The sequence below is a fragment of the Punica granatum genome, chromosome 2, assembly GCF_007655135.1.
Source record: "Punica granatum isolate Tunisia-2019 chromosome 2, ASM765513v2, whole genome shotgun sequence".
Classification (NCBI taxonomy): domain Eukaryota; kingdom Viridiplantae; phylum Streptophyta; class Magnoliopsida; order Myrtales; family Lythraceae; genus Punica; species Punica granatum.
The window spans coordinates 37,106,101-37,129,470 of NC_045128.1; the positions used below are offsets into that span (position 1 = coordinate 37,106,101).

General features: G+C 40.8%; 5 protein-coding genes across 7 annotated transcripts; 2 read left to right on the forward strand and 3 right to left on the reverse strand.

The window, feature by feature from the left end:
• Positions 1-549: 549 nt before the first annotated feature.
• On the reverse strand, positions 550-5,148 carry LOC116195204 (stromal 70 kDa heat shock-related protein, chloroplastic). Its single transcript, XM_031524200.1, has 8 exons — positions 4,373-5,148; positions 2,990-3,242; positions 2,819-2,898; positions 2,535-2,677; positions 2,329-2,427; positions 2,019-2,208; positions 1,521-1,919; positions 550-1,245 (listed from the first exon to the last, which is right to left on the reverse strand). The coding sequence occupies exons 1-8, from the start codon at positions 4,925-4,927 to the stop codon at positions 844-846; spliced, it is 2,121 nt and encodes a 706-aa protein (XP_031380060.1). The 5' UTR covers positions 4,928-5,148; the 3' UTR covers positions 550-843.
• A 2,050-nt stretch (positions 5,149-7,198) lies between these two features.
• Positions 7,199-8,227, forward strand: LOC116194126 (NDR1/HIN1-like protein 1). Its single transcript, XM_031522859.1, has one exon. It carries the CDS (start codon positions 7,340-7,342, stop codon positions 7,967-7,969), a length of 630 nt encoding a protein of 209 aa, XP_031378719.1. The 5' UTR covers positions 7,199-7,339; the 3' UTR covers positions 7,970-8,227.
• A 2,451-nt stretch (positions 8,228-10,678) lies between these two features.
• LOC116197056 (phosphoribosylamine--glycine ligase) lies at positions 10,679-13,689 on the reverse strand. Its single transcript, XM_031527060.1, has 4 exons — positions 13,117-13,689; positions 12,130-12,500; positions 11,456-11,986; positions 10,679-11,352 (listed from the first exon to the last, which is right to left on the reverse strand). Exons 1-4 carry the CDS (start codon positions 13,403-13,405, stop codon positions 10,939-10,941), a joined length of 1,605 nt encoding a protein of 534 aa, XP_031382920.1. The 5' UTR covers positions 13,406-13,689; the 3' UTR covers positions 10,679-10,938.
• A 3,400-nt stretch (positions 13,690-17,089) lies between these two features.
• LOC116195038 (KH domain-containing protein At1g09660/At1g09670) lies at positions 17,090-20,339 on the forward strand. Of its 3 annotated transcripts, none has more exons than XM_031523995.1 (9): positions 17,090-17,344; positions 17,522-17,650; positions 18,052-18,137; positions 18,396-18,535; positions 18,627-18,764; positions 18,891-19,007; positions 19,370-19,513; positions 19,622-19,645; positions 19,743-20,339. In XM_031523995.1, exons 2-9 carry the CDS (start codon positions 17,550-17,552, stop codon positions 19,899-19,901), a joined length of 909 nt encoding a protein of 302 aa, XP_031379855.1. In that variant the 5' UTR covers positions 17,090-17,344; positions 17,522-17,549; the 3' UTR covers positions 19,902-20,339. The 3 variants fall into 3 exon arrangements, with proteins under 3 accessions (XP_031379855.1, XP_031379854.1, XP_031379856.1); XM_031523994.1 differs by having other exon boundaries at positions 17,092-17,338; XM_031523996.1 differs by lacking the exon at positions 19,622-19,645 and having other exon boundaries at positions 17,102-17,338.
• A 349-nt stretch (positions 20,340-20,688) lies between these two features.
• LOC116195039 lies at positions 20,689-23,014 on the reverse strand. The gene is made up of 3 exons (XM_031523997.1): positions 22,777-23,014; positions 21,515-21,776; positions 20,689-20,940 (listed from the first exon to the last, which is right to left on the reverse strand). Exons 1-2 carry the CDS (start codon positions 22,862-22,864, stop codon positions 21,541-21,543), a joined length of 324 nt encoding a protein of 107 aa, XP_031379857.1. The 5' UTR covers positions 22,865-23,014; the 3' UTR covers positions 20,689-20,940; positions 21,515-21,540.
• Positions 23,015-23,370: the final 356 nt, after the last annotated feature.

Genomic DNA, 23,370 nt, shown 5'->3' on the forward strand with positions numbered 1-23,370 from the left:
CAGAAATAACTGATGTCCTGCTCCTGCTCTTACATGCCGACTTTTACCTTCCATAAGATATGATACTTCCGAGTTCAAAATTTGTTGAGCCAAACTAGTCTCCATCCCGAATTCCCAGAAATAATCCCGCTTCGGAAAGCAGCTCGCTAGGAACCAAACTAGTCGGGCAATCCAAGAAAAAAGACGGAAAAGACCGAGAAGTTTGTTCTTGATTTTTCTTCATTTTGTGTCACTTCGCTTTCCAGAAGTAGTTGATCTAGGACCAATGCTTCTGCTATAATGTATTCACTTTTGGTCGGGTTCATGGGAAAAGCTTCAATTTCAAAAGACGTGACATCCGAACCACCATAACAAACACTGAGTCAGTCCCTTTCTCTCCACGGCTGTGCGCAAATGATCAGCACAATAATTGAGTTCCAATCAGGTCAGCCCAAGTGGGGTCGAGCATCGTTCAATATAGTTTGTCAACTGAATCAGGCAGAGCCCACTTAAGATTCACAAAATCCCGAATGAACAAAATGCGGCAGCTTTGATCATTACACGAAGACATAAAGTTTGAATGAGACTTTACCACTAAGATGACAATCATAATCTTGGACATCACATGTTAACAAGCTTTTTCATCGTCCCTGCCAACTAGTAACTGATAACCTCTCTTTGTATCCTTTTCCCCCAAGAATAATAACGAGGACAGGCTCATTAATTCAAGCAGACTCTTTCAACACACAATACCGTATCTCTCTCTCAAAATTCATTGCCTATAACACCTTCAAGGAATCAGATGAAGGTAAACGAAAGAGGGCAAACCAAAAAAATCCCTACCCAAAGATACTGTCATTCCGCTTACTTGCTGTCACTGAAGTCAGCATCGATGACATCTCCTTCTGGACCCTTGTCGCTGGATGACTCTGTGGGATCAGCTGAGCCGCCAGGAGCAGCCCCGCCTGCACCCGGTGCACCTGGTTGGTTGTAAAGTGACTGGCCGAGCTGCATTACCTCCTGGTTCAGGGCAGCCATCGCATCCTTCATGACCTGGGTTGAGCCACCTGAGATCGCTTCCTTAAGCTCTCCGAGCTTGGCCTCGACCTTCTCCTTCACGGCTGCAGGGACCTTGTCTCCGAGCTCCTTCAGCTGCTTCTCTGTCTGGTATACAACGGAGTCGGCCTGGTTCTTGGTGTCAATGGCATCTCTCTTCTCCTTGTCCTCCTTTGCGAACCTCTCAGCCTCCTTCACCATCCTCTCCACCTGCAATCGTTTCAACACACATGCATTAACTTAATGGCTAGGCTGGTGTTTCCTCAGTGGTACTATTTCTGCCAAATTTACTATTGTAATGTGATAATTATATAGTTTCCACATTCTTGATAATAAAGAACAGGCCAATACTATTCTCTATGTCGAGAACTCACAACCTACTAAAAGTTTTCATGCCAACAGACTGAACAGATTAGTCCAGCCTGCCGTCCAGACAAGTAGGTAAAACATAGATCACTTCATTAATGAACCAAAAGAATGCATACCTCATCACCAGGCAAGGTGCTAGCACCAGTTATGGTGATATCTTGCTTCTTTCCAGTACCCTTGTCAACGGCAGTAACGGAGAGGATACCATTGGCATCAATATCGAATTTCACTTCAATCTGTGGTACGCCACGAGGCGCCGGGGGAATACCATCCAACCGGAAACTTCCAAGAGACTTGTTGTCCCTGACAAACTCTCTCTCGCCCTGAAGGACATTAATCTCAACACTTGTCTGACCATCAGCAGCAGTTGAGAAAACCTCGGACTTTGAAGTGGGCAAGGTAGTGTTCCTCGGGATAATCTTGGTCATCACACCGCCAAGAGTCTCCAACCCAAGAGATAACGGGGTCACATCCAGAAGCACAATGTCACTCACATCACCAGAAAGAACACCAGCCTGCAGCAAAGGAGACCATCCATATAATTTTTTAAAATTATTAAAACCGACATGCACGGAATGAAGCCTTAGGATCATATGAAACAGATGTTGACCAACCTGTACGGCTGCTCCAAGAGCAACAACTTCATCAGGGTTAACCGTGACATTAGGATCCTTCCCTGTCATCTTCTTGACGAGCTCCTGAACAGCTGGGATACGGGTAGAACCACCGACAAGGATAACCTCATCCAAGTCTTTGAAAGTGAGCTTTGCATCTCTCAAGGAATTCTCTACTGGCGTTCTCAGCCTGAGAAGGTAAATATGATAGATTGATTGAAAGGTGCATCTTCCATGAAAATATGCAAGAAATGAAGGCAGAAGCAAGGCCGTAGGTGTGAACACGCAGAAAAGTTATGCAACTGGATACCTGTCAAGGAGGTCTGAACACAATTCCTCGAATTTGGCTCTTGTAAGAGTAGTTTCAATATGCTTGGGGCCATCAGCAGTGGCAGTGATGAAGGGCAGACTGCAAGAATAGTGAACCATCATCCAGGGAAAAAATTAATACATGCCATAATGACTTCCAAGAAACAAATTAGTTTTGAGTGCATCATTCCCAATCAAGGAACATACCTGATGTTTGTCTGAGTCAAAGATGAGAGTTCCATTTTGGCTTTCTCAGCTGTCTCAGTCAACCTCTGAAGGGCTTGCTTATCCTTCAAAAGGTCAATGCCCTCATCCTTCTTAAAGTTTCCAGCAAGCCAATCAACAACTCTCTGAATAGAATGATTGAACACGAGTATTTAGAACTCAGCTTCACAATTGCTTCCATGACTTTACTTACGAAGATAAGAGCACCGAGCAATCATCACTAAAGCAGTAAAGTGGGGTGGCCTATCATGGAAACAATGCCTGACCTTATCAAAGTCATCACCACCAAGGTGGGTATCTCCAGAAGTGGAAAGCACCTCAAACACTCCATCACCAACCTCAAGCACTGCAATGCAACAACCACTGTCTACTGTCAGCAAAAGCTAGCCACACATGAGGATAGGAAAATGACTCCTCTAGCAGTTCAGTGAGAGTACCTGAGACATCAAAGGTACCACCTCCAAGGTCAAACACAAGAATGGTCTCATTGTTCTTCTTTTCGAAACCATACGCCAGTGATGCTGCAGTCGGCTCATTGATTATACGAAGAACTTCTAGACCAGCGATACGGCCAGCATCCTTAGTAGCTGTCCTCTGGGAGTCATTGAAGTAGGCAGGCACAGTCACGACAGCTTTGGTCACCTTGTCATTCAAGAACTTTGATGCATCATCCACCAGCTTCCTCAACACCTGCATTGGCAACATCAAGAATTCCATCACTAATGGTGTGTTTGGTTTTAGAGTTGAGTAGAGTTGTATATTCATTTTAATTGGGTTGTAATGATTGTATTATTGAATTATGAGAAAAGGTGAGAAAAATAATGAATAGTTGATAGAATTTAAAATTAAAAATTTAATTGAGTATAATGAAATTGTATGTGAATTTATGTATGGGACTCACTTTTTTTACTTTGAAGAGTTAATTTTTATTGTGTAGTGAGTAAAGTTAAAGTTAAAATCTTAAAATTCGATTGCGAAAACAAACGGAATATAATGCTACGTTTGGTTTCGCAGTTAAAATCACAAAAATTTTAACTTTAATTTTAACTCTACCAATTACACAATAAAAATACACATTTCTCAAGTGAAAATTTTTTACTTTTAGGGTGTGTTTGTTTTTCCAACAATGTTCAACTCAACTCAACTCAACTCCACTTACCTTCAATTCAGCATCACAATCATTACTTTTTTATTTTAAAATTTTTTTTATCCATTCAATTCAATTTTTAATATTAAATTCTCTCAACTATTCATTACTTTTTCACAATTCAACAATACAATCATTACTTAATCATTATTTTCTCTCAATTATTTATTATTTTTTCACACTTTCTCTCATAATTCAACAATACAATCATTACAAACTAATTAAAACCAAAACTCAACTCAACTCATCTCTCAATCCAAACACACTCTTAACTTTATCTGAACACACTACACAATCATTTGTCCTTTTCCATAATCAATATCAAAGTTACTTTTAACTCTGATACCAAACGCACCATAAGCACCATAAGCATCTACACACTCTTAACGTACACCTCGTATCGTTTCTAAGCTCCTAATCCAGCTCCAGTAAACCTGGAATTGATGGACATTACTTGGTTTTACGAGTACAGACTAGCCTATCCGACGATATTCAATAGCCCCCTCAATACAACTAAACACAGAAATCAAATGTCCGACAAAACAAAGAACAAGACGGACCATTTGAAGCACAAACATCAAGAACACAAATGCCAAGAATTCTTCAAGAATATGCAATAAACCAAACCCAGTATGAGCGGAGAAAGAAAGAGAGGCAAAATACTAATCAATACCTGTGCGGAAATCTCCTCAGCAGCAAACTGCTTGCCAATAGCAGGGCACTCGAGCTTCACATTGCCATTCTCATCCCTCACAACCCTGTAAGACACCTGCTTGGACTCCTCATCCACCTCGGACATTTTCCTCCCAATGAACCTCTTCACCGAGAAGAAGGTGTTCTCGGGGTTAACGACGGCCTGCCGCTTAGCAATCTGCCCCACCAGCCTGTCGCCGTTCTTGGTGTAAGCCACAACCGAGGGAGTGGTCCTCTGCCCCTCGGCGTTGGTCACTATGGTAGGCTTCCCTCCCTCCATAGCCGCCACCGCCGAGTTCGTGGTCCCCAAGTCAATGCCCACCACCTTCTCGTTGACTACCCTGACAGGGCCAACCGCATACCTCCTCGACCTCGTTCCCCGGGTGTTGAGCTTCAAGAACGGCGCCGTCTTGGATGAATTTAGGGTTTGGCCAAAGAACAGCGACTGCGAGGGCCGCCCCGATTTCGGAATCTTAGAGGATGACCCAGCTCCGGTTAGACCCAGGAAATGGATTTGAGCCGTGCAAGACGCCATCTTCTCGGAGAAAGGCCGGGAAATTCAGGCCAAGATTACAAAGAAACAGAACCAGCAATCGAGAAACGGACCCTCTCGAAGGCAGTGGGCTTCTACGATTGGTAAGAGAGAAGAACGAGACGACGACCGAACTCCCCAAAGCCTTCGAAGAGGAGAGGCAGACTCCTTCCCGCAGTTGCAGAGCTGTGGTTCGGTGAGAAGAAGGCGGGGGGAGGAGAATGGCGGTTGAAGATAAGAGAAAGGGTTTATGGGGAGAGTGAGGGTTAGGTGGTGCCACGTGGCACGATTCTAGAATGGTCCATGGCGGCCTCGTTCTTGCATTCCCGGGCAGCCTTTGTGGTCGGTCCGCTGAGCCTTGCCCGGCTGCCCCGTTGGAATCATCGAGGAGGGCAGAAGTTGGGCCGACAGGATTCCCTCGGCCCGGCCCAATTGAAAACAGGGCCCAATGGGATTGCCGGATAATTCCCTGCCCACGATGCAACTGATCGTCCGGTCGGAAACTTCTCGGCTTCGAATTCACGGACCTACGTCGTCTGCAGTTGGTGCAGTTTCGCTGCAACATTGTTATGCTATCCTAGCATGTGTCCCGAATCTGCACGTATGAGCCCCGACTGTGCAGAAGTCGGATTGCACGTCCACAGGGGCGAAGGCAAGATTTTTATTTAAGGGGGGCAAACTTATACTTTTTGAGTAAAATTTAAAAATTTTAATGTTCAGGGAGGCAAAGTACTAATTTTACATAAAGAAACACATACTTTTGAAGTAAAATTTCAAAATTCAGGAGGGGCAATTGCCCCCCTACTCCTTCATTGGCTCTGCCCCTGCACGTCCATTCACAATTTCATGACGATAATGTGGATCGCATCAAGTAACAGGTATTCTGTGCGCGGCCCATGAACTGCGAATTGTACCGAGGGAGAAAGATCGACAAGTGAGTCGTGATGGACCAGCATAGGATGCTCCAATTACTATGCATTATGGAAATGGCTGCCTTAGTGCTATTAATATAATTCATGAAGTGGGAACACGTAGAATCAACCAATTATTATAAGGAAACAAACAAGAAGCGCACAACTTTAATTGATCAACCACCCGGATTATAAAAAATAAGTCCGTCCATCGTTACTAAAACTTCCAATGTTTACAAACAAACAAAAATTCGGTAGTTATAGAAAGGTGACGAGAATGCAATAACACGCATTTTTGTTTATAATAAATAAAATTCGAATTTGATTCTTAATAAATTTTTATGTATATATTTTATTCGTTTCTTTTAACATTTTATTTAATTCGAGTCTCCCTTACAATTAGAAAGAAAAATAATAATTTCGCCCATGAAAAAAAAACAATGAAAGATAATAAAAGTGAATAATTGAAAAGATAAAAACTCGAGGTCAATTTTCTATATAGACACCTCGCATATTTGGACAATTTTCTATAGCCAATGCCTTGAAGTGTTTAAGAACCAGAGGTCGAAAATGGAATGGAGGAATGCAGTTTGGTTTGATGGACAGCTTGCTCGATCTTCTTTTATTAGTTGGCTTTGTGTGCATAATAAGTTGGATACAAAGGACCGGTTACTAAAATGGAGGATTTCGTTTGTTGCAGCTGAATGTGAATTTTGCAGTATGCAATTGGAGATTCGAGACCATCTCTTTTTTGAATGTCCAGTTATTCAAGGAATTTGAATAAATCTACTGGCTCGAGTTGGCTTGCACAGATCCATCGTAGATTAAAATACGGAGTTCTGCTGGATCTCTTCTCTTCGTGGTAAGAAGCTCGATATTATTTGTCTAAAACTTCCATGGACTCATTACATATGCTGCATATGGATGGAGAAAAACGCTATGATCTATCAAAAGCAAGTCTCGTCATCGGCGACTATAGTTCGGAAGATCTTTGCGGATATGCAAGTGAAATTATATGTTCATTCCCGAGTCTCATTTAAGATTGTACATTCTGTCTTAGCGATGCATATGTTTCACCCTTTTGATATTGCTCACAGTTAATTTGTGCACTTTTGGGGTAGACTTTTGGGGTTTCTTAGTTTGTAAGAATTGTACGGGGGTAAATGGTTTTTTTGATGTAAAGACACTTTGCTACTAATGAAGTTTTCCCATTTATCAAAAAAAAAACAAAACTCGAGGAATCTCCTACGTCAGTAAAGGCATAATTAAAATACAAACAATCATCTTTATCCTAATTCAACACGCAAATGCCTTACACATAATAATATCTATCGTCACTAAAATATACAAACAGCACACTCAAAACTTCATCTATAAATTTATCATATCCTTCCCTTTGCCAAGTCTTTGCCAGCAATCAAACTCTACTTTCCACCTTCTCCTTCCACCAACGACCACCAGTACTGTCCAAGAAGCCCCCCAACTACCGCTGGAACCGGCTCGAATGACGAAGAGCTGCCCCGAGCACAGCCACAAGTGGCGCAAGTTCTGGTGGCGGGTGCTCAAGTACGGCTCGATCATCCTCTTAATCCTCCTCATCATCGTGTTGATCACGTGGGCCATCCTCCACCCCCACAAGCCCCGGTTCGTCCTCCAGGACACGACCCTCTACGCCTTCAATGTCTCCTCCAACCCGAGCCTCCTCACCTCCACGTTCCAGGCCACTATCTCATCCCGCAACCCCAATGACAAGATTGGCATCTACTACGACAGGCTGGACATTTATGCCACTTACAGGGACCAGCAGATTACGGTGAGGACCCGAATCCCCAAGTCATACGAGGGGCACAAGGACGTGGACGTGTGGTCCCCCTTCATATACGGGAACTCGGTCCCGATCGCCCCGTACAATTCAGTGACCCTGAGCCAGGACCAGGCGAACGGGTACGTGATGATCATGATCAAGGTCGACGGACGGGTGAGGTGGAAAGTCGGGACCTTCATATCGGGCAGTTACCACATCTTCGTTACCTGCCCTGCATATATCACCTTTGGGAGCAGGAGCAAAGGAACTTCGGTCGGTAACAACGCCATCAAGTATCAGCTGATGCAGAAGTGTGATGTTAATGTCTGAGAAAGCTTATAGCATTATTGCTTAATGGTCATTTCTTTTCTTTCCTTTGGTTTAGCTCCTAAGTCTTAACCAATAAAGAATTTAGACATATTTCTTGTTCTTGTGCTGTTAATCAACATCCTCTGCTTCTGCTGTTACATTGGCTTGTTTTCACCAAGATGTACATAAATCTGCTGAAAACGAGAGAGAGCGAAGTTCGAGTTTTTAACTCTACCAGCAGGGTACTATAGTGCCAATTGAAAGAGCATGATTCATGAATTTATCAGAGCCATTCTTCTGTCAAAATTTGTATAGATCAATTCTTCTCTTCCATTTATCCTTTTTTGTTTGACCTGACCTTATTTATAAAAATAAAAATAAAAGAAGTTAACCCAACTTGGGCAAAAAGTTCTTTCCTTTTCTTTCATTAAATCTTTTCTGAGTCAGAGAGGTAACTTTCATTCAAAGAAACTCCACCCACTTTTTCCTGCCCCAAGTCTTGTCAGTCAAGCAATACCTAAAGGTTGAAAGGGGCATAATGCCGACCTTTCTATTATTGACGCTCTACTAACTAGGTAGATATGGAGAAAAAGTTGCTCTCCAGTTCTAAAAAATTTGAGAATCTCCAGCTCCATGATGAATCATATCATTTTGCACAAAACAATATCATAATGCATGCCCTGATGAAGTAAATTACTTCCATGCAACATATCACGAGTTTCATCCCGACAAGAGTTACGGATTCATATCGACCCACACATCTTTAGTTAATACAGTCAGAACTGGCCAGTTTTATATGTGAATCACAGATTTTCCTCGTTAATATGTAACCACTATGTGCTGGAAACAAGGAAAAGCCTACACAACAATTGCTGACAGGTCTAAGTCATGCTCATTATTGAAAGAGGAAGAAGTCTCCTTAACATTTTATCTTCCTTCCATATTTCCCCCTTCACCGAGAAGATTCCATTCCTTTTTTCTATAATATAAACGAAAACAGAAAGTCCAAATGAGTATTAAAAAATAAATGCACAAGTTGTCATGACCTCTCTTTGGACAAGAGCTGGCCGTCCAGCTAAAGTCTTATACTTAAAAAAAGATTTGATTAAAAAAAATTCCTGTATCCGTTAATATCCGAAAGCGCAATGAATTCCAACTAATTGAGCCAAGTCAACCCATTAAAGTGCAAAACTCTCACGATCGTTGATTTTCTAAGTAGATGCCAAACTACCCAAACTAAACAACATTATTATAAAGATTTTTGCATTAACTAAAATATATATGTTACAACCAACGTAGATTGTTTCATATGATTTGGTACTTGTTCAAAGGTCTGGAGTTCGAATTTTGTGAATGGAGAAAATCCATGCTTCCCTTAATAAGCCGATGAGGATCAAACTAAATTAGTTGGAGTTCATTGAGATTTTGAATGTTAGGTCAACGCCGAAAAAAAATGTATATCACTAAGGAAAAAGTATATATTACTTTGCCTATTCTTGATTTTATATGCTGAATATTATAATGTATGTCTAGCAGAATTGGTTTATCTATGCATCAAACAAAACGAAAGAGGATTTGGGCTTGCCCTATGCAGACAACCAGTCCACTTTACTGTCGAGTGTCTTTTATAAACTGAGAAAGGTAGAGGCTCCGATAATGTTAACGGATAGGCCGAAATTGAGCCTGCATTTGTTCGTGCTTTCTTCGATCTCTTCTCTATGTGGAATTTCCTCTTAATGCTCGATCTTGGAAGCAAGTCGAGATTTACTGATTCTAACCATGACTAGACCTCCGAGGATTCCCCAAGTATCCTAAAACCACCCCAAGACACCGACAGTTCCGCGATACTATGACCTTTATCAAGATTTGAACAAAGGTGAATGTCCCATTTCCTCCACTGAATCTGCACCAAAATCCAACTGCTAAAAAATACAGTTATGAAGTAGAAAAGAACCCATCTAATCTTTGGTAAGGACTGAGAGGAACATGAAAATCTTTTATACGAACATATCCGATGAGGTTCATAGTGTCAATTTTTGAACAACCCTACACCCAACTTCCCAACAGCCTCACCAGCAACACAGGTCCAGTGGTTTCAGCACATAGTTATATCCAAGACAATATCATTCCCGAGCAAATGATCATCAGGTTAGAAAGGAGGAGGAAGATTTTGGATACCGAGTGAGCAGAGATCAATTCTGCTTCTCCTCCGTTGCTTTTACGAGCTTTTAATGCAAAACCCGGACATTTCTATAGCTTCAACATCTGTTGAGCCTGAAAACTTGCCATCAGTTCCTGCAGGGGCAGGAGCAGACATTACATATATGAAAAGGTCAGCCTCTAACTTCATCACAAGATCAAAAGTCAAGAGGTTGAATCAGCCTCCAACGGACTTCCTAACTAACGTATGACGCTTCCATGACAATGATGCCGTGTCGGTATTCAGATTAAATTAATAGTAAATTGATACTTTTTTTTTTTTATTTCATGTAAATCAATTTGTGATTTGTATCAAGTCGTTACTGAAGGGATTCAGCAGACTGAAAACAATTATTTCCAAGTATAAATTCGTAAGAGAGTCCCTTTTAAGGCAAAGGAAGCCATTGATTCAGAAAGTAAATCTGCGACATGAGATCAAACTCTGTATATTAACGCGTCCTGCCACGTCGGAACACATTACCCTGTTTTATGTTCTGCAGGGAGATAGAATTTCACCCCCCCTGGAAGTAATACGTCGAAGACCAATTTCAAAGACAACGCATTGATGATTCCACAAATAGATATATTAATGAATCATCGGTACACCTTTGCAATAATAGTACATGGACCTTATTAGCACACATTTCTGTGGTAAAACTACAAATTACCAGACTCTATTTACCTTGCAATTCCCTCTTCTAGAAGTCCATCTCGTAAGGCGGATTCTCTTGCGCGATGTTAGAACACTCTTTCTCCTATGAGGTATATATCGATCATCAGCTTAATTTAAATCATTTCGCGGCGGTTTGCTTCTTGGGAAGAGCCCTCCACCCAATATCCCTCCTGTAGAACCCACCGGGCCAGTTGATCGCTTCCACTGCTTGATAAGCTCGATCCCGTGCTTCCTCCAGATCTCCTCCCTTGGCAGTTACACCAAGAACACGGCCACCTGTGGCTATGAAATTACCGTCTGAGTCCGTAGCAGTCCCTGCATGGAATATCTTGACAGATGGAGCAATGAGTTCAGCTTCCTCGAGATTCTGAATGACACTGCCCTTCTTGTAGTCCCCAGGGTAGCCGTTACTAGCCATTACCACCACCATAGCAGATCCTGGAGACCAATCGAGCGTCACATCACTTAACTCACCTCTACAAGCTGCCAGCAAAACTTGCACCAGATCTGACTCCAAACGAACCATCAATACCTGCATTCCACACAGAGAACGTCTCAAGCACAGAACATAAAATTATGCATATACATTTATTAGTGGAGTAAATGGGCTGTTGGTTAGAGATCCATTGACAAACCTGACACTCAGGATCTCCAAAGCGCACATTGTACTCGATCAGTTTAGGCAGCCCCGACTTTTTCTCTATCATAAGACCAGCATAGAGAACACCGACAAATTTGCAACCTTCGGCTGCCATTCCCTTGACGGTGGGGAGGATTATGGACTCCATGACTATAGATTGTAATTCTTTGGTTAGGACTGGTGCAGGAGAGTATGCTCCCATTCCACCAGTGTTAGGGCCAGTATCACCGTCACCGACTCGTTTATGGTCCTGGGCAGACTCTAGGGCAATCGCATTCTCTCCATCCACCAAGGCGAAGAAAGATGCTTCCTCCCCTTCGAGGTACTCCTCAACTATGACCTTGCAACCAGCAGACCCGAAAACACCCTTAATGAGCATGGAGTCAACAGCTTCATAGGCATCCTCGAGTGTCATAGCAACAGTGACTCCTTTTCCAGCGGCCAATCCATCAGCTTTGATAACGATTGGAGCCCCTTGCTCCTTAATATACTGCTTTGCTTCAGATGTGTCGACAAATGTTTTATACTGCATCAGCAATTTTAAATATATATAAGGACAGTGCTCTTATAAACAGCTTCCAAGGAGAAAAGAGAAACCATAGCTTTCAAGATAAGTTGCATATGTTGAGAGTATCACATCTTCTTCTAACAAAGAAGAGAGAAAGCTACCTTAGCTGTGGGAATGTCGTATTTATCGCATAAGCTCTTCATGAAGTTCTTAGAACCCTCCAAAGCAGCTGCTTCTGATGAAGGCCCAAAAGTAGGGATCCCAGCCTTACCTAGATCATTTGCAAGACCTGAAACTAGAGGAGCCTCTGGCCCCACGACGACAAGTCCGATTCCCCTCTCACGACAGAAAGAGATAACAGCAGCACTTTCAGAAATATCAAGGTCTGGAATGCACGTCGCATCTCCCGAGCTGGAAATACCAGCATTTCCAGGCGCACATAAAACGGCATCACAAGATGGAGATCGCTTCAAGGCATAACATAATGCATGTTCCCTTCCTCCTCCACCTATGACCAGCACTACCACCCTCTCTTGTGCAACAAGAATGAAAGAATGAAATCAGCCAAAGAAGCAAACCTTAGGGTAATTACATCAATGAAAAACCCCACTACCAATACCCTCTACTCCACATATCAGGAAATTTAAAGGTATAGATCCTTCACGTTGCAATGAAAACAAAACGAACGGGGACACGAGGAAGTAAAATGAAAAATGTTCCGACAATACCCTCTATTCCACATAGGGATCGAAGTTTCCTATGTCACATCAAGACAAAGAAAGCCGACAATTAGCTAACTATTTCTACTCTCATCCCGGGGAAGAAGCTCGCTCAAAACTTTGCCCAGCAAAAACTTCTGAATTCGATAAACTGTCCGTTCATACTACAGGAGCTCACGAAACACTTGATTTATACACGAATTTACCGCCATAAGTAATGTCAAGTAATGTCAGCTGCTTCCCACATTCTAAATAAACCGTATCAATAGGAATTCGCATCTATGGCAATACTCTTGTTTGCTAAGTTTCTTAGTGGAAGCACATTACTATCCTTTCTCATTTGATGAAAGGCTTAACCTTGAACCCGAACTAGGAATGCAAATTCTAATCATTAATACTAATCAACAGCTTAGTTTCGGCAATTCTTACCGGAAGATGCGCCATTGCTTGACTGTGAATGAACGGAGACTGAGGGGTCGGCTTTCTGCGCAACGCAATGTGGGAGAGCTCTAAAACGACGAGCTGCCAAAGAGCATCGACGAACACTGAGGAGACCATCCCCGGAGCTCCGACTGATGGGATGTCCGGCGGAGAAATCACCAGAAGCAGAGAACAGAGCAGCTGAAAACCTGCAGTTGCAGGAGTTGGTATTGGACAGCTTGAATGATCCAGCTCCGGTTAGACCAAGGAAATGGATTTGAGCCGTGCAAGACGCCATCTTCTCCGAGAAAAGCCGGGGAATTCAGGTCAAGATTACGAGGAAACGGAACCAGCAATCGAGAAATGGACCCTCTCGAAGGCAGTGGGCTTCTGCGGTTGATAAGAGGGAAGAACGAGACGACGACCGAACCCCCCAAAGCCTTCGAAGAGGAGAGGCAGACTCCTTCCCGCAGTTCCAGAGCTGTGGTTCGGTGAGAAGAAGGCGGGGGGAGGGGAATGGAGGTTGAAGGTAAGAGAGAGGGTTCAAGGGGAGAGTGAGGGTTTACGGCAGCCGCACGGGGCTGCCCGTTCTTGCATTCCCGGGCAGGCTTTGTGGTCGGTCCGCTGAGCCTTGCCCGGCTGCCCCGTTGGAATCATCGAGGCCGGCAGAAGCTGGGCCGACCGGATCCCCTCGGACCGGCCCAATTGAAAACAGGGCCCAATGGGATTGCCGGATAATTCCCTGCCCACGATGCAACTGATCGTCCGGTCGGAAACGCCTCGGCTTCGAATTCACGGACCTACGTCGTCTGCAGTTGGTGCAGTTTCGCTGCAACATTGTTATGCTATCCTAGCATGTGTCCCGAATCTGCACGTATGTGCCCCGACTGTGCAGAAGTCGGCAATGTGGGTCATATCAAGCCACAGGTATTCTGCGCGTGGCGCATGAACAGCAAACTGTACCGATCTCTCATGAACGGCAAACTGTACCGAGCGAGAGAGATCGACAAGTGAGTCGTGATGGAACGGCATAGGTGCTCCAATTACTACATCATGGAAATGGTTGCCTTAATGGTATTAATTTAATTCATGAAGTGGACACATCTCAACCAGTAATGATACGGAAACAAACAAGGTGCGCACAACTTTAATTGATCAACCAACGGATTATAAATAAGTCAGTCCATCGTTGCTGAAACTTCCATCGTTTGCAAACAAACAAAAAAAAAACTCGATAGCTATAAAAAGAGGACGAAATGCAGTAACACACATTTCTGTCTATAATAAATAAGATTTGAATTTGATTCTCAACAAATTTTATGCATATCTTTTATTCATTTATTTTAATCTTTTTATCAATTCGAGTCTCTCTTGCTATTAAAATGAAAGAAAGATAATAAAAGTGAATAGAAAAAAAGACAAAAACTGGAGGAATCTCGTACGTTAGTAAATGCATAATTAAAATACGAACAATCATCTTTATCCTAAATCAACACGCAAATGCCTTACACATAATAATATCTCTGGTCATTATTTTTGTATATCTCATATTACGGTCAAATGCCTAAATTTGAATATTGGGCAGTTCTCTCTATTCGATTTATGGAATAATATCAGTACAAACTAAAATAGTGTTAGAAAAAAGATATTATGAACTAATAGAACTAATAGAGTATGTACAAGTACTTATCAAAAAGGAAAATAAAATAAAATTTGATACCTATATTTAGCAATGAATTAGCTTCCTAAAATTTGGTTTTAGAGTTGGTTTTTAAAATTTTAACTTTTTAACTGTACTCTCTACACAATAAAAGTTAACAACACAATTATTACTTTTTTCATTTTCTTCAATTTTTTAATAATTCAATTCAATTTTTAATACTAAATGATCTAAACTATTCATTACTTTTTCATATTTTCCTCATAATTCAACAATATAATCATTATAACTAAATTAAAATCAAAACTCAACTTTACTTAACTCTAAAACCAAACACACTGCAAAACTCTGAATTGGAATGCAGAAAAATTAAGCTGAACAACGCAGAACTAAAGTAAGCAGTGGACTTTATATAGATTTAGCTAAATAAGATTATAAGGCACATGTTATCATATATATCTAAAATTAATTAGGCTATCTTCTAAATATATCTTTGTTATACAAATAGATCATCTTCGATCATGGCTACTGCCTAGTTTTTTTTTTTTTGTTACAAAAGATATGCATCATTTGCTGTGTGTCACGCAAATAATTTGTATGAGATTAACAATGTTATAAATACGATATTGTATATCAACCGAATTTCATCATATGTCAGCCGATTTTTTATTAGATTTTATGAAATATAATATTTTATGTTATCCTATATTCCACTTCATCGAACTTCATTTATTATGGAATATGAATAATAACGTTTTGAATTATCTCAATAAAAAAGGAACTCAAAACGCATGTTTGTAATTTCAGTGGGAAACTTTAGTAGATTATCTCTAATTAATTATGGGCGAATCTATCAGCTAACATATCTATCTATCTATCTATACATATATAAAAACTGGAACAAAGCATAGGGTGATGCCATATAGGACTTGGAAAGATTTTCATTGCGTGACTTTTCCCGTCATTACCAATAAGAATGGAACAGGTGGTGCAATATTATACTATCACATCGCTATGAAAGTAGAAAGGATAGAAGACCATTAATCTCATATTATGAGAAAACAAAAGATCATATAAAAGTTGGGTTAAGCATTGGTGTGGCCAAGCTTTCATATTTGGAGGCCATTGATGAAGGCACGATGTACGAAAAGTGGTTCTGACATCTAAATGCCCAGCATAAATGCACTAGAATTCCAATTTTTGTATAGGAGGCATTCATGTTAGTACATACCATTGCACAGGTATTGGAAATATTTATTGAAATATGTGTAGATATTGGAAATATTTATTTGTTTGTTGAATTAAAGTCTTGACTTTGTATCCTTTTTAATCACTGTCAATATAGATGTTTGCTTGCGTAGTTTGCATTCAGTAAGACTCCAGAAATGATTGAGAACGTTTTGGACTAAACTCCAAGTAATGGAACTCGATAGGAACAGTAAGGCTGTGGATCTTTCATCTATCTATAAAAATAATAATATTATGTTATTATAACACCTTAAAATTTCCATGTATTTTACAATCTCATAATAGTTTGATTGTTCTTGGAAGGTACATCAGCAAGCAAAAACGCAAATAAAAGTTTTTCAATTTGGAAGTCCATATTTTTAAAAAATTATAATATAGCCAATTGTGAACAAATACACATGGTTTACATTATTCGAACAAATATTAATTTACTTCTTGACATAATTGTAGTGTAAGTCCATTTGAGAGTAATATAATTCACGGGGGAAGTGATTTATTACTTCCTCCACTTTCCTTCTTTTTTTTCTATTTTGGTCCATAAAGATCCCAAGAAAAATATTTTGTTTACTATTTATCATTTCTAATATCAGTCAACAATCATTTTCTTGATCCCAGTACATATGCGCGGACCTTTATCTGGTTTGTATAATAATTTGAGGAGTACCGATCTCTTTGTCAGCAAAAATTTTCTTTTAAACACATTTTAAATGATGTCTTATAAGAAAATCCTGATATTCGTTCTTGATTATGAACTTATCATATTCTGAATTATTTTTCATGAAAATGGACTTAGAATACAAATTCATAATTTGGGTAAGAAATTCAAGTAGACCATGTCCAATTTGGGAAGCAAAAGGCTGGATCAGTGGATATTTATCAATGCCACATCGAAGACAGCTGAGAAAAAAGGCTACCAACAAACTTCCAATTCAATAAACATACATAATATTTTTCAATATAAATATGTTAATTTTCCTTCTTGATTTGATAGGAGGAGAAAATGGAAAAGGAAAAGGAAAAAAAGGAAAGAAAAAGAAAAAAAATGGAAACTATTGATGGACCGAAATTTTGTCTGTGAATGAGTACTCTGAATTTACAGCAAAGCAAATCTCAACCCCTCCTCCTCCTCCTCAATAGGGCTTTTTTGTTGGTCTCCCCACACTCCACACCACCATCCACTGTTCTTCCCCTTCCCCTTCCCCATCAGCAGGGCAAGAAAGGCAGCAGCCACAGCTGCAGTGTATGTGTATGTATGTGAGAGAGAGACTGCAGCCTCCCTCCCTCCCTTAATCTCTCTCTCTCCGTGCCCCCATCTTCACCCCTGTGAGTGTGTGTCTGTCTATCTCTCTCTACAATTCTCTCATCTTCTCTGTGTCGTGATTCCTTTAAAGATTTGATTTTGGTAGATGGGGTTCTTGATTTGTGGAGTATTGTTGTTTCCATTTGATGATTCGCTTGATGGGTTTTAGCTGATTTTCTTGTTCTTGGATTTAATTCTTCCTGCAGCTGAGAGATTGATTGCTGGGAGGGGGTGATGGGAGAGAGAATCCCAGCAGGGAGCTACTTCCAGTACCCTCCTTCCGGGCCCCATGCCTCTCCTCACCGGTCATCCTCTCTCGCCGCCGATCGAGACAGGTCAGTTTCTCCAATCCGTTCCTGTAGGATATCATCAGATGCAATCGTCGCTCAGGGTTAATTGAATGGTCATAACGTTTTTCTCCTCATTGCTGTTTGGATTGCTGGTTGGCCAAAGTGATGCTCTTTGGTTCTTGTCGGAATGTGTCTGTTCTAAATAATGCTATTGCTAATCATGGTATCGCATGCTTCTCGCTTCAGTAAAATTGACCTTTGAGTTTCACTACTTGCCGCCGACTTGAGCTTTACAGTCTCATTTGCATCGATGCGATGGAAGTGTTATGGAGCGGGTTCTCTAAAAATAGTGATTTCATTTTGAACCACGTGTGGCATAACATCAACAAGCCTTTGTGTTATGGAAATGGTGCTCTCTGATGATTTTGTTTATTGGTTTGATGCAGATATCTGGCTGAATTAGTGGCGGAGAAGCACAAATTGGGTCCTTTTTTGCAGCTTCTGCCCCATTGCAGCATGCTAATAAATCAAGGTCCTCTTATCATGTATCATTACTGATAAAATAATTTATCTGTCTATGTGTTCCGCAGCTGTCACTTTTTCTAGACAGCTAGCTTCTTGGTCGTTGCATTTTCACATATTTCTCCCGCGTGTCAATCATAAGTTTTGAGTTTGTAGTGTCATACTGGAACAAGATATTCATGAAAGTCCCGTACAATTTTATAGTGGATAAGAATGTTTCTGTCATACAGATGTTATAAGCTTCTTTCATTTCATTTTGCGTCTGCAGAAATTAGACGGTTATCAGCTTATGGTGCAAGCTTTGGGGAGCACGAACGACTTGAACATGGGAGTCCACACAGGGCATTAAATTTACACCCAAATGGAAGGCCATTAGATCGGGACAGGTGGTCGATGATGCAGATGGAGGTAACAAAAAGCTCCTTTTGTAATTTTTCTTATATTCTTTTAGCTACCTAATCAAAATTATCACAGTACCACGTTTGATTTGTTCCTTCAGGAAGAAGGGCATATGCAGAAAATTCCTCCATTTCATTCTGCTGCAGCGGGTTGGGCGCCCGGTGCAATGGGCGTGCCAACTACTCCTTTTGTCAAGAAAGTGATTCGACTTGATGTTCCCGTTGATAATTATCCAAATGTGAGTTAAGACTAGCTATTGCCAGTATTTTTCTAAACCCATCTTCTCCTCCATTTTAGTAAAATGGTAACTTCTTGTACGATATGCAAAGTAACTTTTCTGTTGCACCTGACTGAGGTTTGGCAGTACAATTTTGTTGGACGAATCCTGGGGCCACGTGGAAACTCCCTTAAAAGAGTGGAAACCGCGACAGGGTGTAGGGTGTACATAAGAGGCAAGGGATCAGTAAAGGATTCTGTGAAGGTATCACTAGAATTTACATTTCTATCCCTCCTCCTCAGTATAACTTCCCGTTATCTGCAATTGAGTCAATGAATTTATGAGTTACAGTTTTTTTTTATTGGTAATTTATTAGTTCTTGAGAGTATGTATATTTGCTCTCTTTGAAATTTCTAGGCCTTACTGGACCAATATGTAGACATTTCCTTTGGTTTTTTTCTTCTAGAGTCAAGTCTTATCTCAACTAATTTCTCATGTCTAAACTTTTGCCGGTAACATATGCCTGGTTAGGAGACTTTTGTTGACCATATCTACAATTGATACTTACGGAGTTCTGCTCAATAACTCTCTCTCTCTCGTCTGATGCTGATCGATGACATTTGTAGGAAGAGAAGCTAAAGGATAAACCTGGATATGAGCATCTCAATGAACCTTTACATATATTAGTGGAAGCTGAGTTCCGGGAGGAAGAAATAAATGCCCAATTGGAGCTCGCAGTGGGAATACTCGAAAACCTCTTGAAGCCTGTGGTAAGAGATGAGCAAACTTTTTTTGTTCCATTTGGTTATGGAAAATACTACTATCTTCACGGATCGCATTGTTTTCCTTTTTTTTTTTCTTCTTTTTCTTTTTTTCAGACAAATGAATGGAAACTGGACAAGGTTTCTCGATTTCCCATTGCATTGGCATTTTCTATCTTTATGGTTCATCCATTTTATTCCTAAGTGCTAATCATTTTCTATTCCCTAATAAACACAGGACGAATCATTCGATCACTATAAGAAGCAGCAGCTGAGGGAATTAGCTATGTTGAATGGTACTCTTAGAGAAGAAAGCCCGAGTATGAGCCCCAGCATGAGCCCAAGCATGTCTCCCTTTAACAGCACAGGGATGAAGCGGGCCAAGACGGGAAGATAGTAACTCAAGCAATTCAATGGATCATTACTCTCTTTGCTGACTATTCCAACTGATGGATCGCTGCTATCAGCAACAATAACCCGAGGTATCTGACAGCAACCCTGTTCCCAACAACCTTAAGAAGGGAGAAAGAAGAAGAATTCCCGGGTGGGAGATTTATTAGGAGGGTCGGTTTCTCACCTAGGACCGACCAACTCATTATTTTTCGGTATGCTTTCCTGTCTATTGTGACTGTAATTCTTTTTTCCTTTGGACGACTAATTAGTTATTTATGGGCCACATAGTATTCTTATAATTCTTTACCTGACAGTCTGTGACCTGTCTGTTATGCGTGTTGCTGATTTCAATCTGTAAGACATGGTTGTGTCCAATAAACGACAGTACCAGATGTAGTGTTTTTGCGAAAATAAAGCCTGGAATAGTTATAGTTTCAAGCTAGCGCTGTGATGTTAAGAGTATCAGAGCATATTGACTGTTGTGGATGAAGCCTCACCTTTTCTTCTAGTTTTCTGATAAAGCTTGATCCTCGGGTCATGTACATAAGTGATATCCTTGTGACAAAGATATGTGTCCGCTACAATCAATCTCGGGTCATGTACATAAGTGATATCCTTGTGACAGATATATGTGCCCACTACAAACAACTGCTATCGAACACGGGTAAGGGAGAAAACTGCAATAGGTTTCCCAGCTGCAACATACGAAACTTGAGCTGATTTTTGGCACCTGGATTTTGTACATGACAGCCACAACCATTGTACCAAAAAGGACTTTTAAGCTGTAAATGTACTGTAAAGCGATGAATAAGGATTTCCATCATGAGAGGTGGAGGTCAATCACCAATTGATGACATATACTCAGTTATACAAATTGGGGTTACCCTTCAAAGTATCTCATACAAAACTGAATGATTCCATCATAATCATACAGGCCAAAAGGAAAAAATTCCTTGTATTTCTAACCTTTGTGCACATGAATACACAAGAGTACAATTTGAAACTGCAAACAAATATCTACGCCCGTTGAGATCCAACTAGGTCTGCAGCAAAAACAGATGCAAATATGTCATTTCAATTTTAAATGCAACTAGGTCTGCAGCTAAAACAGATGCAAATACATAACTTCAATGTGGACATCGAAAAGTTAAAGCAGATAACAAACAGTTGAGCTAAACCGGATGCAAATACACATTGGACCATTAAATCAAGCTAGTTTCTAATATGTGATTTGACATGGTAGTAAAGAAACAACAAAAGTGATCCTGCAACGAATGTGCGGACACTAGATCAAATGAGACAATACTACAAACTTGATCTGAATGATCATTTTCAAACATCCGATTGTGATCTCAGAAACACTGTAATTCAGCCCAAGATCAAGAAATGCTATTAAGAAACTTTGTGCAACCTGAAGTGCAATGCAATTGCACTGGTTCATGACATCGTTATTGTTTTTACTTTCTTTAACTTGCTAACAACGTAGCTGCTAATGGCTTCAAGTAAAAATGCAGGCAAGCATCAGCAGATTTTCAACCGCTTACTGAATATGACCAGGAGTCAGTTAAATCATAAGACCTTTCATAAACAACCATGTAGCAAGAGAATTCGTCTTACCTACGAACTGCATACTTGAAACAAACTCAGTCTCTTAGGCCTAGTTCGACCTCGAGCTCATCATCCTCTTCAAACAACTTAAGAAGGCGAGCGTATTGCTCTTCTCTCTTCTTCTTTTGCCAAAGCTTGTATAGGAAATAAGAAACCAATATGACGACCACTATTACAAGCAGCACTCCCACCACCATGGATCCGCTGCTACTACTTGATGCGCCATGAGCCTCTTTCTTCGCATCATTTTTAGAATTCGATGGGTCATCACCTGAAAGTTCACAGCAAAGAAGATACTTATGATTAATGATCGAATAACAAAGGAGCAAAAGAAAGTGAATGATCAGCAAAGATAAAGGAGTCAATTTTCAAAAAGAGGCATCAAGACCTCAGTAGTGAGAACAATATGAACCACCAAAGACCAGATATTGCACAATTATAAAGCTATAATTGAATTACATGCTTAATACCAGACGGTGGAAAAACAAAAAACAAAACGAGGCATATCAGTTGTTTATAAATCATTATAAGTAATTCCCACAAACAAGCTACCCATCTCTTGAGAGCATCCAGCCCCTAACTCGTACCAGCCAGCCACAACTTTCAAAACGGTACAAGGGCTCTAGTATCGGTTGCAATGCATGTGCCTTCCACTTCATTAGTTCCATGCAATCGCCATCGACAGTCTGACCACGTTGGAGAAGTGCTAAGCAATAAAATTTGATCTAACACTTTCTTCGTTGGTTCATTAATTGACATTATTTCCTTAGTAAGAGCAACTTAGAGTAGATGATGCATGCAGCAATTCTAAGAGCTCCTTCTGAACCAAACAAGAGATCAAACCGACTCCGAGGCAAAAGAAACTCGCCTGATGGAGCTGACGAATTCCGAGCTATTCATGCGCAATCGCATGAATTCAAAATCCCGAAATCGTCATATTCTTCGGAGGCGGTCAATCCTAAGAATTTTCAAACCCTAAGAATACTCTCAGATCCCAAAACATTCTCCCGAATTGCCAATTAATTACTACACGCGACAATCTAAGCTTCAGCCGAACTGGACCAGCTCAGCTTCAGAAAGATTACGCGATGCAATCGATGACAGGCCACGGAGACCTAAGATCGATTAACCAACCTGATTGACGACGGAAAACAACGGCACCAGCAGGAAGCTTCGCATTTTTTTTTTTACATATGATAAGATAATGGAAATGATCTACCCCGATCGAAGAGCTCGAGGGCGGATGATAATAATGTGGGACGACGACGAACCTGCGATTGCTTGGACGGAGATTGAAGCCAAGGCCAGGAGAAGAAGACGACGACGGGGCGATCTGAGACTTCTGACGATCTCTCTCATCTCGATCCTCTCTCTCTCTCTCTCTCTCTCTCTCTCTCTCTAAAATGGTGTGTCGGGAGAGATGTCTCTCTATCTCTCTCTTCTTCCTCTTCTTCTTCTTCTTCTTCTCTCGCTAACTACTGTCCACCAAGCAAAACCGCCTGTCTCTATAAAGTACGAGAATTATTGTTGGGGCTGCGGTCGCATCGAGAAGAAAAAAAATATTACTTAAAGCTTTGTTAAATCCAGTCAAATTTCGTACATCTCTTCTTTCAGCAGCCCATAGCATTAGCATATACAACTTCTCATACGAATTTGGACTAATACGAGACAAAGTAGAAGTATAAGGACCAAAATGAAAAGGAAGTGAAATCAGTACCCCGTTTATTCCTTTCGGCCAGTTTATTGATGGAATAGGAATGGAGGATAAAAAGGGAAGGGAAAAGAATGGACGAGGATTAAAGTAAAAAAGGAAAATTGTACTTAAAAAGGGGATTAAAACCAGTTTCGACCTGCTGATGATCATC

Coding starts and splice junctions, on each gene's coding strand:
- LOC116195038 (XM_031523995.1), top strand. CDS start 17,550: ATGGGAGAGAGAATCCCAGCAGGGAGCTACTTCCAGTACCCTCCTTCC. Junction 18,765..18,890: donor CCGTTGATAATTATCCAAAT/GTGAGTTAAGAC, acceptor GAGGTTTGGCAG/TACAATTTTGTTGGACGAAT. Junction 19,514..19,621: donor AAAACCTCTTGAAGCCTGTG/GTAAGAGATGAG, acceptor TCTTTTTTTCAG/ACAAATGAATGGAAACTGGA.
- LOC116194126 (XM_031522859.1), top strand. CDS start 7,340: ATGACGAAGAGCTGCCCCGAGCACAGCCACAAGTGGCGCAAGTTCTGG.
- LOC116195039 (XM_031523997.1), bottom strand. CDS start 22,864: ATGAGAGAGATCGTCAGAAGTCTCAGATCGCCCCGTCGTCGTCTTCTT. Junction 21,777..22,776: donor CTCCGTCCAAGCAATCGCAG/GTTCGTCGTCGT, acceptor GTGAACTTTCAG/GTGATGACCCATCGAATTCT.
- LOC116195204 (XM_031524200.1), bottom strand. CDS start 4,927: ATGGCGTCTTGCACGGCTCAAATCCATTTCCTGGGTCTAACCGGAGCT. Junction 3,243..4,372: donor CTGAGGAGATTTCCGCACAG/GTATTGATTAGT, acceptor TTGCCAATGCAG/GTGTTGAGGAAGCTGGTGGA. Junction 1,920..2,018: donor CTCTTGGAGCAGCCGTACAG/GTTGGTCAACAT, acceptor CCTTTGCTGCAG/GCTGGTGTTCTTTCTGGTGA.
- LOC116197056 (XM_031527060.1), bottom strand. CDS start 13,405: ATGGCGTCTTGCACGGCTCAAATCCATTTCCTTGGTCTAACCGGAGCT. Junction 11,987..12,129: donor ACGACATTCCCACAGCTAAG/GTAGCTTTCTCT, acceptor TTGCTGATGCAG/TATAAAACATTTGTCGACAC. Junction 11,353..11,455: donor TTGGAGATCCTGAGTGTCAG/GTTTGTCAATGG, acceptor TGTGGAATGCAG/GTATTGATGGTTCGTTTGGA.